The sequence below is a fragment of the Berghia stephanieae genome, chromosome 3, assembly GCF_034508935.2.
Source record: "Berghia stephanieae isolate SIO BIC M18660-M18661 chromosome 3, UCSD_Bste_1.3, whole genome shotgun sequence".
Taxonomy (NCBI): Eukaryota; Metazoa; Mollusca; class Gastropoda; order Nudibranchia; family Aeolidiidae; genus Berghia; species Berghia stephanieae.
In genome coordinates, this window is record NC_088362.1 from 94,084,230 (window position 1) to 94,099,780 (window position 15,551).

The window sequence follows — 15,551 nt, forward strand, 5'->3', positions numbered from 1 at the left end:
ACCAACATTTTATAATAAGCACATTTAATTGCATAACTCACAGTCGAAGATTTGTCATGCAAGACTGAGGTAAACGAAACAGGATGGATGTGCCACGGAATTTTAATGAACCAACAGCTGTTAAAAAATCTGAGCTCGGCAATCTATCTTGGGTCTGTTCTCCAAACAGTCTGAAAAATAATAATGACAATGAATTATTACAAGCATTTCTGTAAGATCAGTTAAACTATAAGACTGTCTATATTTGAATTAAATGAGAAAGCAGTCTTACTTGGCACTAGCTATAGTATTCTCCATCAGGGAAGGTTCATCATTGGGCAGTCCTTTGTGGTCTCGAATGTCTTTCACCAAAGCCCTGAAAGAAGTGGAGAAAAACACAATGATGAAGCAGAAGTACTGAAAAAATATTAATATGGGTGCTTCACAAAAATGTTTGGGCTTTCATCAACTGACAACAAATACAATATAACAGTTCCCGGTATTCTATTTTGTTTCAGTTAACAATTATCCAATACAATTTAACATACCAGAAGATCAATAACAACACTACTTACAAGGCATATCAATGACTTATAAATCAAATGACAATACACAGTTGACATCATGGAAATAGTTGTATCACAAAAAAAAAATTAAAAAATCTGAGAGAACAAAATCAACAAAGGTTAGGATGTCTGAAGGCAGTAAATCAATTCTTTTTTTTTTTTGCTGAAAAAAAAAGAGTTATGGGCTTAAAAACACAAAATATCATTAGGAAATCAATGTAACTTTTCATAGATTCAATATTTCACAACCAATCAAATTAAAAAGAGTCGAACCCTGGGTTAATCAAGAAATACACCAATGCCTATACCAGGAAGGAGGAGGAGGAGGAGGAGAAGGAGGAGGAAGAGGAGAAAAAGGAGGAGTTAGTAGGAGAGGAATTATTATTATTATCTGATATCGCGCAGGTATCCACAAATTGTGCTTAGAGGTGCTTTACAATAGTTTTTTGGTATCATACAAGTTCATTCATTCAACAACAAAATCACCATTACAGTCACACATATATTATCTAGTTCAAATTTCACATAGAATCACGGAAAGCAGAATGAAAAAGATTGGTTTTCAGATGCCGTTTGAAAATTGGCAAACTTTCACACTGTTGGGTTTTTGGTGGTAAAGAATTCCATACAATTGGAGCCGAAAATGCAAAACCATGCTCAGAAAACTTTGTTCTTGGGATGCTTTTCTCCATTAGCAAAGAGGTGGCAGGTCGCAGAGATCGAGATGTTTTATATTCCCTAATAAGGCATTCAAGGTATTTGGGTGATGTATGATGAAGGCAATTGTAAGGAAAACATGTGATTTTGTAAAATATTCTTTTCTCTATTGGAAGCCAGTGTAATGACTTAAGGACAGGTGTAATATGATCCCAAGGCTTCGTCCTTGTAACTATGCTCGCAGCTTTGTTTTGCATCAACTGTAGTTTATCCACCGATGTTTTTGGTAGGCCGTACAGCAGAGAATTACAATACTCCAAGCCACTAGTAACAAGGGCATGTTTTATATGTTTCGTCATCAATTAGATTTAGTCTTCTGGATATCACTTGTATCACTTGGAGAGCGCTATAAACTGCCTGAGAGCACTTTGTTAGGAGTGTGTGCATGTCTAGGTGATGTAAAAAGAGAGACCAAAGTTTCGAACCACACTGGAATTTTTTATTACTGATTCGCTGAAATTAGAAAATTGTTTCATTTTACATTTTCGTGCACCAGGTAGTCCATCAATTATTTTATTGTGAAAAATGAAAGAAAAATAATTATCATTACAAGCCTTTATCAAGCTGTTAAGTTAATTACATTTTCTTTAAATATTTCATATGACAAGTATAACGTGGATGACAGAGCAATAGAATGGAAATCAATTTTTTTTTGGTTTAATCGCAATACTGTTGGGAGTCTAATCATACTGATTATTTGTCTGGCAATCTTATATTTTCCAAATCTCTGTCTGGCAGACAATACTGTCTCTCATTCAAATAACCACTTTAGTTGAATTTCAGCATGATCATCATTGCCATCATCATCATTATTATCTTCAATAAATAAATATGAACATTTAACATTTACACAGCCCATTTCTATGGATTCACCACGCTCAATGTCCTTTACAATATTCCATCATCATCATCATCATCATCATCATCATCATCATCATCATCATCATCATCATCATCATCACTGATGTCCCCATTATTACCATTGTTATCAATATCATATGTCTAGATTACATCAAACCTACTTGAACTCATCAAATTGAAGAAAACCATCCATGTTGGTATCATAAAATCGGAACATGTAACGACATCTCATCTCAGCTGGTAACCCACCATGTTGTGTACAAGGCTCTAATGCTGCTAAACCATGTAAGACATCTTTATAAGTCAACATCTTTCGTTTGTGTGAGTCAAAAGCTCTGAGGAGGTATATAGTGAATTAGTTTTTAAGATCCATAATGTACAAAAAGGTATCACAAAACTGACTGATTAAATGTAAACTGTCAATTAATTAAATTGTTTGCCCTCAACAACAAAAATACAAAAATGGCATTCACTACTGAAAAAAGATTTAAACCTAAGAATGAACAATTTAAACTAATACTAATAAGCGTAGTTTATTCAATTCAATGGTGGTAGATGAAAATTTTCATTTTCACATGTTGATTTTAAACTAGTTGTTATATGAAATTGTTGTTGTATAGTTCAACAGAATCCAGCTAAACACTGGATAAGATTGTATTTACAAGGAACAGAAAAAGACATTAGAAGAAAAGATTGAGAAATCAAAGAAATCCAACACTAACTAAATGATGCTCACCTGAAGAAAGCAGGTGCAAATTCAAACCTTGCTCCTTTCAAGGTTGTCATGTAGGAAATGAAAGTCACATAGTTCATGTTCTGGCTGGGGTGACAGAAATCGATGTACTCTTGAAACAATAGGTCTTGATCTGTAAGCAAATATAGTAAAAAGAAAAGAAAAAAACAAAGCTTTATAATTACCAATATATAAATAAATGGATGGCTGGTTATAAGAGAAAAGAAGAGAGAGTAAAAAGTTGGCAGATAAACTCACAAATAAATGAATGTATCTATGGACAACTTATAGAAAGTCAAATGATTGATATACAGAGATACCCTAATCAATTGAAATAAAATACTGAAGCGATCAGATGATTCTATTACCCATACCTCCAACCTTTACTGAAAAAAAATAGGTCAACCTAAAAAAAAAGTATATACAACTGAAATGTGAAAGGACTCAAGACGCTATTCTAGTGTTCTTTATTGACCATGTTTGTAACTAGTGGTACTAAAAGCCGATGTAATAACTGTAAACGACCTGTTGAGACTCCAGAATGCCAACACTCAGGCAGACATTGGCATCCTCGACTTTTCCAAAGCATTTGATACTGTGCCCCACCAAAAACTCCTGCAGAAACTAGAAAATTACGGAATTCGTGGCTCTTTACACACATGGCTTTGTAATTTCCTCACAAAACGTACCATGAAAGTAGTCCTAGACGGCATGTCATCGGATGAATGTCCAGTCATATCAGGAGTACCACAGGGAACGGTGCTAGGACCCATACTATTTCTTTGTTTCATCAATGACCTACCTCTACGAGTAAAATCTCAGATTTAGTTATTCGCCAATGACTGTCTAATATACCGACCAATAAAATCTGCAAATGATCAAAAATTGCTACAAGAGGACTTGAAAAGTCTCGAACAGTGGGCTAATGATTGAGGAATGAAATTTAACGCAAACAAATGCTACATCCTCAGCACAGCTAAAAAGTACAATGAGACCTACAAGTTAAACAACACAGTCCTGAAACAAGTCGACGATCACCCATACCTTGGCATCACCTTCTCAAAGGACTTGAAATGGGGGACTCCACCCTCGCCTTTCTCCGCCAAAATCTTAACCATGCCCCAACGTCATGCAAGCAAAACACCTACCTCGCACTTGTGAGATCACAATAAATTGGAATACAGAGCAGTTGCTTGGGACCCCTACCTGAAAGAGGATATTCAAAAACTTGAGAGAGTCCAGAGACAAGGCGCCCGGTTCATAACGGGGAACTATAAGAGCAGAACCCCAGGATGCATGACAAAAATGTTAGAAGAAAGAAACCTCATCAGCCTCCAACAAAGAAGAAAAGAAACCCGTCTGTCATTCATGTTCAAGATTATAACAGATCAAATACCATCAATAAAGGCAGACTCCTTTTTCACGCCACGACAAAAGAAAAATCCGAGCACTCACTTTTGCCAACCACATAACTGAAAACCCCATTGAGAGATACGCCACAAACAATTCAAACTGCTTCAAAATCCCACAGACAAGAACATAAAACTACAGAAATTCTTTCTTCATTAGAACTATCTTGGAGTGGAATGGGCTGGATGAACTGGTCATCATGGCACCACACCTAAACGATTTCAAGGCCCGACTGACATGGACCCGTGCCCAATGAGGATGCCGCTGAAATACAACCAGATCATTAATTTCTTCATATAATATTAAGCTAAACTCTTGTGGTCCACTTTAAAGACAAGGCAATTTACAAATATGAAGGTCCACTTTAAAGACAAAACAATTAAAAAATATGAAAGTTTGATTTAAAGACATTTTTTATTATGAAGGCCCGCATAAAGAATGTTCTATGTGAAAATAATGGAATCAAACTGATGACCTTTCTTTGCAAGTTTAGCTGATTTGACAAGGGCCTCATGAGCAGACATCTGTGGGTTGTCCTGAGTGATGTCGTAATGCTCTGCACTCATCTCCCCTAAAGTGGTCATGGGGTACGTAGATCCTGAAAGAAAAGCATATTTTTGTGATAACATGTGATGGTTTGGTTTAGAAGGTACAACAGGCTGAACAGAAAAAACAGCCACTATATCTGAAAAGTGACTTTGAAAAATAAAAATGTTTTTTTTATATTTTCGACTATTAAATTTTTCTTTCTATCATAAAATCATACTTTTTTTTTTTAAGTCTTTGAATTGTCTTAAATTAATCTTTAAAGAGCAAGTATCCTGTTTTCACCCTTTGACAGAGCGATCATTTTGGCATTTGTTGACAGCAAAAGAACAACAATTTGGCAAATTGGTACTTTTTTCCAAAGGGGGAAATCCATTTCCACATTCAGAAGGCTATTTTCAACCGTTTAACCCCATTATGTGCTCAAGTAAAAACATTTTTAAAACAAGCTAAGTCAAATTCTAGTTATATGAATAGAAGTAGGTCATACATAGTAATGAACAGGAAACACCTTGAATCCTTCTCTTTCATTGGTCCCCAGGAATACATGGTCATAAGTTATGTAAATGGTCGTCTATGCTGCAAGTTTGTATTTTGACATAATATTGCAGCAAAAAAAATTAAGACCTTATTTAAGTTCAATAGATATTCGATAAATGAATAAAATCATCAATCGGATGAAGCTGATAAATGCATTTAGTTCCTCAAAAGCAAGGAGATGATGGTTTGTGGCCGTGGTTATGACAGTGAGATTGCTTTTCAGTCTATCAACCTTAATGTTTTAGCTGCTCTCAACAGTTTTAACTGTGATCTTTCCAGAATAGAAGATCTTTTGAAATAGTTCCTGAATTTCAGATAACGTGTTTGAAATTAAAAAATTGAGCTTTATATAGCGCAATATCCACTAAATGTGCTCAAAGCACTTTACAATTGACATGGATAAAAGCGCTTATGCTGTATGTTTTGGTTTTTTTCATCAGAGAGTCAACTCTTGAAAATATTGCCATTATATAAATGGAACAAAATTTTTAAAAATTGGCACAGATGTTTATTATACGCTATATAAAAACATATCAAATATCATTATGAGAGTTCAAATATGACATGGCCATTTCTGTCGTGATGTTTGTCAACTTGTAAAGGGAAAATTTATCTGAATTATGGATCTGAGATTCGCAGCAACCTCTAGATTTCAATCTTGTATAGCTAAGCCAATAAATATGGTACAATAATAAAACAAATTCAAAATAAAGAGAAAAGAATTTAGATATATAATAAAAAGTCTCAATCTTAAAAATGTACCTTCCAGACCAAACTGTTGTGCACTGTCACATATATCAAATATAAATATATATATATATATATATAATATATATATATATATATATATATATATATATATATATATATATATATATATATATATATATATATATATATATATAAGACCCTGTCTAGAGTATGGAAATAGTATTTGGAGACCCTTATTTAAGCGACATTCTGTTAACATTGAAAACGAACAAAGACGCGCTATTAGACTTGTACCTGACATTCGACATCTATCCTGTTTTGAAAGATTAAAGTATTTAAATTTGCCTTCACTAAAATATCGTAGAATAAGGTGATCTTATTCATATATAAAATTCATATATATAAAAACAAGGAGAATTTTAAAATATACAGAAAGCAAGAAATCATTATTTGTAATATTAAAAAATAAAGAAAATATGAAAAGCAGCGGTTGAAATTTGAGTAAAGACATGGTGAAATGCTGATAAGGAGAAATAATTTTGCCCTAAAATGGTTAAGGGTATACAATCACCATGACCATCTTAACTGAGTTCTATAGGACTTTAGAATAGTGTCATTGTAATTCCAGGAGAGAGAATAGAGTTTATCAAAGATGTATGGAAGAGAGGGCAAACTGTTTTCACAAATTATATATATATATATATGATTTTTTAAATTAAATACCTTTACTATCCACGATGAGCTGAGCCAGTCTGATAGGCTCCATTCCCAAAAGAGAAGGGGAACTGTTGATATCTAGAGATTTCTTCATGTCTTCCACACCCATCCATGTTCCTTGCTGGATTTGAAAAAAAGAAAAAAAAGATAGATGGCAAAATACCAGCTTGATCAAAGATGCTCAAGACACATATGTTCAGGAAATAACTATTTTTCTTTGATATTACATTTGATAAATTATAAATAATATATGGATGGCCTTAAGAAAAATAGAGGCTTGGTCATGGTAGGGAGGGGTGACAGTATTATTTTGTCATCTGTACCCATCTTGAATCAATATATTAATAAATAATAATAATAATAATAATAATAATAATAATAAATAATAATAATAATAATAATAATATATAATAATAATAATAATAATAATAATAATAATAATAATAATAATAATAATAATAATGATAAACAATACTAAAATAATAATAAATAATAATAATATATAATAATAATAAAATAATAATAAATAATAATAATAATAATAATAATAATAATAATAATAATAATAATAATAATAATAATAATAATAATAATAATAATAATAATAATAATAAATAATAATAATAATAATAATAATAATAATAATAATAATAATAATAATAATAATAATAATAATAATATAATAATAATAATAATAATAATAATAATAATAATAATAATAATAATAATAATAATAATAATAAGTCATTTGTATAACGCATAACTCCACTGAGGCGCTCTACAATGAAACGGTCTAAGAATTTCAAACAAACGAAAACACACACAAAATCACACACACACACACACACACACACACAATACACACACATACACACACATATATCTCATACAATCCTAAACAACAGATTTCAATCACCATACATAACATACTCAAAAAAATGATTGATTTCACCTCACATACTATATCAATAACTGTCCGGTTTTGTAAAAGCATCAGTTATGTACATAAGACATTTTCATAATGAAAGGTGATTTTGAACAATTTTGAACGAACAATTCAGACCAAAATGAAATACCTAACAAATGTATTGAAATGGAGAATGCATTACTCATAAGCCCTTACAAATGATAATAATAATAATCATACTTGTAAAGTGCTTTACAAAGAAGTTTCAAAGCGCTTTACAGAGATAAGTTAATGCACAATTCACTAACATCAAATGCATACATCCACTCAAGAACACATGGAAAATCATGACTAAACCACTTCCCCCACAGACACACGCATGCACACACAAACAAGGTCACAACCAATAACATATAATAGTTACAAAATGAATGCCGCTATATATTCAAGATAGATAGGCAGACAGTACAAAATTATACACAATGGTCTGTATCATATCCTGATTAAATTTTGTCTAACGCGTGAAGGCATTTTGAGGTCTAAACTGATAGCCCTAATGACCACATTTATTGAAAGAGAGCTTTCCATCAAAACATCAAGGTTTTTTTACCTTTGTTGAGATCAAAACTATATCACTGCCTATTAGGATGCGAGAGATGTGAATATTTTGAAGTCTCTGATATGTGCTGCTAAAGATTACTTTCATTTTTATATCATTGAGCTCAAGTTTGTAGCTCATCTAATATAATACAAACAAAACAAAAAAACAATAAGAAACAGACAAACCTCAATACTGTCCTCCTTTGCAATAGCATAGAAAAATATAAATAAATGAGGCTGAGCTCCAGAGAATCGGATGAACTGATGCCGTAGGATGATTCCTTTCAAATTTTGTTTGTCCCCTGTCAACTGAATGATAGAAACCAAAAGGAATGATTGGCCAAACTTTTCTGGCAAGTTAAAAGGCGCTAACATCGAAATTCTCTTGATTCCTGATACCGATGCTGATGGTGATGATGATGATAGGATTATTGTAATGTGTTGGACCAATTTATTTGTTTATTTTATTTAATTCAAAAAATTATCATTTGGAGGCAATAAAGCATAATTTAACATGGTGACTATTTTTTATCACTATCTAATTGATCAGACACAATGGGGGGGGGGGGGGGGGGGGGGGGGGGGGTGACATCACGACAACAACGACAAAAAATAAGTGAAACTGTGGCTATTTGTGTTTTAATCAACTGTTCTACTGATTATGATTCACCCTTTTATATAGCCAACAGCAAGCAAAGAAAAAGGAGGGGGGGGGGGGAAGAAAATGAATTTTAAAAATAAAATAATAATAATAATAATAATAATAATAACAAAGCAGAAAATCCAAATATCTGATATCTACACCAAAATTTCTAAAAATAAATACTTGAATATACCTGCTCAACAATATTCTGGGCAACACCTTTTAATGTAGCTTGCCCTTTGCGTTCTTCATATGGCATCCAAAACCCTCTGTTTTTAGTCTCTGTCAAATAGAACTTGGCATTCTCTTGTTGGTCATTCCCAATCAAAACACAAACAAATTCCTTAGGCCCCGTTTCAGACATGGTTTTGATGAGAAAGGCCTTTTCTGCCTAACAGGAATTCATAAAACAAAACAAATATTATAAATATGTTTTCAAAATGTCCAGAGTATCATTATTAAAATACAGAATGCAAGTGAATTCCCATCTGAAACTTGATTCTAAAAAGTATGATAACGGCAATGAACTTCCTTGAGGTAAATTGCAGGCATTATATCCTCAAATAGAAAGGATATAATATAACTGAAATGAAAAAAATAAGATATATTTATCATCTTCAAGATAAATTGTTCTCTAACTTAGTTTTAAAGGTTAACCCCCCCCCCCCCTCTCTCTCTCTCTCTCTCTCTCTCTCTCTCTCTCTCTCTCTCTCTCTCTCTCTCTCTTATAAAGCAATAGCCAGTTAATAAAGTCCTTTCTACATTCCTTTCATTATCTATTCATATGGGGAAGAAAGGGGGGTCCGAACAGCTCAGTTGCTAGAGCACCTTCACATGCAAAGGGACAGAGATCGATCCCAGGTGAAGTCAAGATTTTTTTCTGACCCTCCTTCCCACCCAGTAGTGATTGGGTAGCTGTACATTTCACACTGCAGAAACCTGGACAAACTTCGGCTTAATACTTAATGGCTCTAAAGGACTACTTTAAGGAAGAGAAGAAAAAGAAATTGTTTATTTCTAGAAGATTGGAGAATATTGTTGGGTAAGGAAAAGCAAATAAGAATGAAAATTATCGAGAGTATGGGGGGAAGAGGAGGCAATGCATACTCATTTATGCTAATATGTGCACCTCAGCATGGAACACTTTCTGTTTGATTTTTGTTTGTTATATTTGTTTTAAGGGTTTTACAACAAATTGCAACAAATTTAGGTCATATCAGCACCATTAAAAAGGAAGAAAATGGGATAGTAATCAGTTCTAGAATTACATTTAAAGCACCCAAGAAATGGGGAATTGGTTCAAAAAGGAAATAGGTGTAGATTCCAATAAGAGCACCTTATCGAAGTACTTAGTTTCAGATCACCTAAAAGTCTCATCCAGACACAGGTCCCCACTGAGAGGAATACACTCAAATGTTTACAAATGATACGTAATATGTAAACAAAACATAATATAGTGCATAACAGAGAGATGATTTACAAGGAAAAAAATATCTCCAAAAACTATAACAATACATTCAACTGTTGCCCTCCCAGCCAAGAACTCTGGTTAGGGTCAGGACAAAACTAAGTAATCTCATTCCAAGACAAAGACAGAAAGCAAGTTGGAAAACAGATAAAGAGGGATAGAAGACACAGCATGAACCACTCTGCCACTATGGGAGGTCGGAAACTAATAACAATAATAATAATAATAATAATAATAATAATAATAATAATAATAATAATAATAATAATAATAATAATAATAATAATAATAATAATAATAATATAAATAAATAATAATAATAATAATAATAATAACAATAATAATAATAAAAATAGTAAGAAGAAGAAGAAGAAGAAGAAGAAGAAGAAGAAGAAGAAGAAGAAGAAGAAGAAGAAGAGGAAGAAGAAGAAGAAGAAGAAGAAGAAGATTTTATAAATATAAACTTTAAAAAAAAAAGACAAACTGATTCAAATAAAAGTTATAAACCAAACAGAAGTAGTAATTAAAAAAATGATATTGAAAATAAAAGTTGATCCCATTGGAATGCTACTTTTATTTTGTTATTTTTTTTACTTCGATTTATTTTGACAAGAACGTAAAATTGATGTAAATGAAAATAACAATAATGTTATGAGTATGGTTATTATCAACACATAATCAATTGGAAGTCCAGTTAGAGATTTAAAAGAACAGAGTTAAAACCCTTTATAAGAAACAAGTCAAAGTAACTGTGGTCTAAGTCTAAAGGAAAACCCTTCCAACAACTTTTCACGTTGTCCAAATAAAATAAGGACAAGATAATGCTAGTCTAATACATTTTTTCTGATACTGATAGAGTGTCAGACGGGCAACAATCCTCGGTACTACCGCAAACTCGGGGACCCAAATAATTTTGGGGTTTTGGGAGGGGGAAAAAAGTTACAGTACAGTCACTCTGATATAAGAAAATCAGAATTTCCTCTGAACTCTTCTTCTTCTTCCTCCTCTATTAGTTCTACTCTCTTCCCACCGCCCGCACTGTGTTTTCGAAGGCACGTTAGAGATTAGAGTCCGGATAGCCACGGAAAGACTTCACTATGGCTTCACTAGACTATCAGACTCACTCAGACTCAGACTCAGACTCGAGTCCGAATTGCCACTTCGGTGGCACTTGTTATGGTAATGCAAACAAATGCGAACAAATTAAAGTACTAAATTTCGATTACAACCATTATACCAGGAAGTGTAAAGCATAATAGATCCTTGAGCCAAAATTGAAAAATTATGTTCTTGTGATCATAATCATCCCACAAATACAAACGCCAGAGACGGGGTTCATCAGTAGCTAATTTTCCCAGTTGCCTCCCCTTGCGTTCGACGGGCGACAAGGCCGTTGAAGTCCGACCTAAAGTTAAAGCAGTTTGAAAAGAAACTTGATGAGTTAAAATAAAAGAGAGAGAGAGGGGGTTTTCAAATTAATTGACCAATGAAAACGGGAAAAGGATGCTGAAATTTATGTGAATAACTTGTCTTTTGCTATAAATAATATTTTTAATACTGTAATAGCCGTATACCATTTATTTGATTGATGACACTTCTAGTGGGTACAAAGTTCCTACAAACTAATCGAAAACGCTAGCACTAATCAGTATCTGATACTGAATAGTGGTTTTGTACTATTCAGTATCTGATACTGAATAGTGGTTTTGTACTATTCAGTATCTGATACTGAATAGTGGTTTTGCACTATTCAGTATCTGATACTGAATAGTGCTTTTGTACTATTCAGTATCTGACACTGAATAGTGGTTTTTGTACGGTGTTTTTTTTTTTTTTTCCGAAACCTGACAAAGTTATGGGAAGAGGACAGCTGTGGGAGTGAATATGGGACTCAGAAAAGTGTACACCAGTGGGGAGTGAACCGGAGACTGGGTTTCGGCGGGTTTTGTAATAAAAAGCAATTACTTTTTACGAAACGCGACGACACCCGGCAATATCCGACAAAGTTATAGGAGGTAGGCAGCAGCGTGTGTGTGTGTGTGTGTGTGTGTGTGTGTGTGTGTAGGGGGGGGGGGGGGGGGGGGATGAACCTGAGATTCAGGAAAGTGTACACCAGTGGGGAATGAACCTGGGACTCTGGGTTTTGTAAAAAAGCAATAAAAAATGTGGGGGGGGGGGGATTACTTTTTTTACGATACCCGACAATATGCGGCAAAGCGTGGGGAGTGAACTTGAGACTCAGTGAAGTATACACCAGTGGGGAGTGAACCTGAGACTATGGTTTTCGGCGGGCTTCAGCTAGTTTCATATAAAAGCAATTACTTTTTTACGAAACCCGACTAATCCTGGCAATATCCGAGAAAGTTATGGGTAGTAGGCAACAGTGGGGAGTGAACCGGAGATTCGTGGAAGTAAACACCAGTGAGGAGTGAACCTGGGACTGGGTTTCGGCGGGTTTTGTAAAAAAAAAAAAGCAATTACTTTTTGTTACAAAATGCGCCAAATCCCAACAAAATGGGGCAAAGATATGGAAAGTAGGCAAATAATGGGGAGTGAACCTGAGACTAAGGGAAGTGTACACCAGTGCGGAGTGAAACTGAGACTCTGGTTTTCAGCGGGTTTCAGCGAATTTCATATAAAAGCAATTACTCTTTTACGAAACCCGACGAAACCTGGCAATATCTGAGAAAGTTATGGGAAGTAGACAACAGTGGGGAGTGAACCTGAGATTCATGGAAGTGTACACCAGTGGGGAGTGAACCTGAGACTCTGGTTTTCGGCGGGTTTCAGCGAGTTTCACATAAAAGCAATTACTTTTTTACGAAACCCGGCAATATCCGACAAAGTTGTGGGAAGTAGGCAACAGTGGGGAGTGAACCTGAGACTCAGGGAAGTGTACACCAGTGGGGAGTGAACCTGAGACTATGGTTTTCGGCGGGCTTCAGCTAGTTTCATATAAAAGCAATTACTTTTTTACGAAACCCGACTAATCCTGGCAATATCCGAGAAAGTTATGGGTAGTAGGCAACAGTGGGGAGTGAACCTGAGATTCGTGGAAGTAAACACCAGTGAGGAGTGAACCTGGGACTGGGTTTCGGCGGGTTTTGTAAAAAAAAAAAAGCAATTACGTTTTGTTTACAAAATGCGCCAAATCCCAACAAAATGGGGCAAAGATATGGAAAGTAGGCAAATAATGGGGAGTGAACCTGAGACTAAGGGAAGTGTACACCAGTGGGGAGTGAAACTGAGACTCTGGTTTTCAGCGGGTTTCAGCGAATTTCATATAAAAGCAATTACTCTTTTACGAAACCCGACGAAACCTGGCAATATCTGAGAAAGTTATGGGAAGTAGACAACAGTGGGGAGTGAACCTGAGATTCATGGAAGTGTACACCAGTGGGGAGTGAACCTGAGACTCTGGTTTTCGGCGGGTTTCAGCGAGTTTCACATAAAAGCAATTACTTTTTTACGAAACCCGGCAATATCCGACAAAGTTGTGGGAAGTAGGCAACAGTGGGGAGTGAACCTGAGACTCAGGGAAGTGTACACCAGTGGGGAGTGAACCTGAGACTATGGTTTTTGGCGGGTTTCAGCGAGTTTCACATAAAAGCAATTACTTTTTTACGAAACCCGGCAATATCCGACAGTTATTGAAAGTAGGCAAACAGTGGGGAGTGAACCTGAGACTCTGGTTTTCAGCGGGTTTCAGCGAGTTTCATATAAAAGCAATTACTCTTTTACGAAACCCGACGAAACCTGGCAATATCCGAGAAAGTTATGGGAAGTAGACAACAGTGGGGAGTGAACCTGAGATTCATGGAAGTGTACACCAGTGGGGAGTGAACCTGAAACTCAGGGAAGTGTACACCAGTGGGGAGTGAACCTGAGACTATGGTTTTCAGCGGTTTCAGCGAGTTTCACATAAAAGCAATTACTTTTTTACGAAGCCCGGTAATATTCGACAGTTATGGGAAGTAGGCAACAGTGGGGAGTTAACTTGAGATTCAAGGAAGTGTACACCAGTAGGGAGTGAACCTGAGACTCTGGTTTTCGGCGGGTTTCAGCGAGTTTCATATAAAAGCAATTACTTTTTTACGAAACCCGACAAAACATGGCAATATTCGACAAACTTATTGAAGCAGGCAACAGTGGGGGGGGGGGGGGGGGGGGGGGGCTGATCCGGAGATTCAGGGAAGTGTACACTTGTGGGGAGTGAACCTGGGACTCTGGATTTTGTAAAAAAAGCAATACCAAGCGGGAGGGGGAATTACTTATTTACGAAACCCGCCAAAACCCGACAAAGTTATGGGAAGCAGGCAGCAGTGGGGAGTGAATCTGGGATTTGGACACTGATGAGGATTGAACCTGGGACTGCGAGAGGCTGATTCCAGTGGACAGTGAGCTTAGAATGTACTTTTATTTCGAAACCTACCGAAATTTTCAAAAGTTATGGGAAGTGGGCACCATTGGGCAATGAACCGGGACTCAGGGAAGTGCACACCGGGTGGGAGTGAACCTGGGACTGTGAGAAGAGGATATCAGTGGAAATGAACCTGGGACTAGGGAAGATGGATACCAGTGGGAAATGAAGCCGGACTATGGGAGATGGGTACCAGACGAGAATGAAGCAATTCCTTTTTTACGAAATCCGCCAAAACCCGCCAAAAAACCATAGACTTAGGTTTACTCCCCAATAGTGTACACTTCCCTGAATCGCCGGTTCACTCCCCCACTGTTGCCTACTTTCTTTCCATAACTTTGTCGGATATTGTCGGGTTTCGTAAAAAAGTAATTGCTTTTTTTTTACGAAACCCAGCCCCAGGTTCACTCCCCAACGGTGTACACTTCCCTGAGTCCCAGGTTCACTCCCCACTGCTGCCTACTTCCCATAACTTTGTCGAGTATCGGCGTGTTTTGGCAGGTTTCGTAAAAAAAGAAACACCCTAACAATACCACGTGTATTCAGTAAATAGATGTCAATTGTAGTCTAATATTCAGTATCTATTTAAATTATTATTATTATCATTATTATTATTATTATTATTATTATTATTATTATTATTATTATTATTATTATTATTATTATTATTATTATTATTATTATTATTATTATCACGTAAATTTTAATATAGTACGGCAATTAATTCACGGAA

The 15,551-nt window shown here is 35.3% G+C and overlaps 1 protein-coding gene across 12 annotated transcripts in view; it reads right to left on the reverse strand.

The window, feature by feature from the left end:
- Window positions 1-11,886, reverse strand: part of LOC144968873 (uncharacterized) — a 36,409-nt gene extending 24,523 nt beyond the window's left edge. For 4 of the 12 annotated variants that reach the window (XM_078907676.1, XM_078907674.1, XM_078907677.1 and 1 more), the window contains exons 1-9: window positions 11,628-11,753; window positions 9,124-9,317; window positions 8,474-8,596; window positions 6,787-6,901; window positions 4,742-4,864; window positions 2,860-2,989; window positions 2,285-2,458; window positions 272-355; window positions 42-170 (exon numbers count right to left, since the gene is read on the reverse strand). In XM_078907676.1, coding sequence (XP_078763802.1) covers window positions 42-170; window positions 272-355; window positions 2,285-2,458; window positions 2,860-2,989; window positions 4,742-4,864; window positions 6,787-6,901; window positions 8,474-8,596; window positions 9,124-9,317; window positions 11,628-11,652 — 1,097 coding nt within the window. In that variant the 5' untranslated portion in view covers window positions 11,653-11,753. Of the gene's footprint in view, window positions 1-41; window positions 171-271; window positions 356-2,284; window positions 2,459-2,859; window positions 2,990-4,741; window positions 4,865-6,786; window positions 6,902-8,473; window positions 8,597-9,123; window positions 9,322-11,627 lie in introns of all 12 variants that reach the window. The other 8 variants (XM_078907680.1, XM_078907685.1, XM_078907682.1 and 5 more) reach the window with 7 other exon arrangements.
- Between the last annotated feature and the right edge of the window lie 3,665 nt (window positions 11,887-15,551).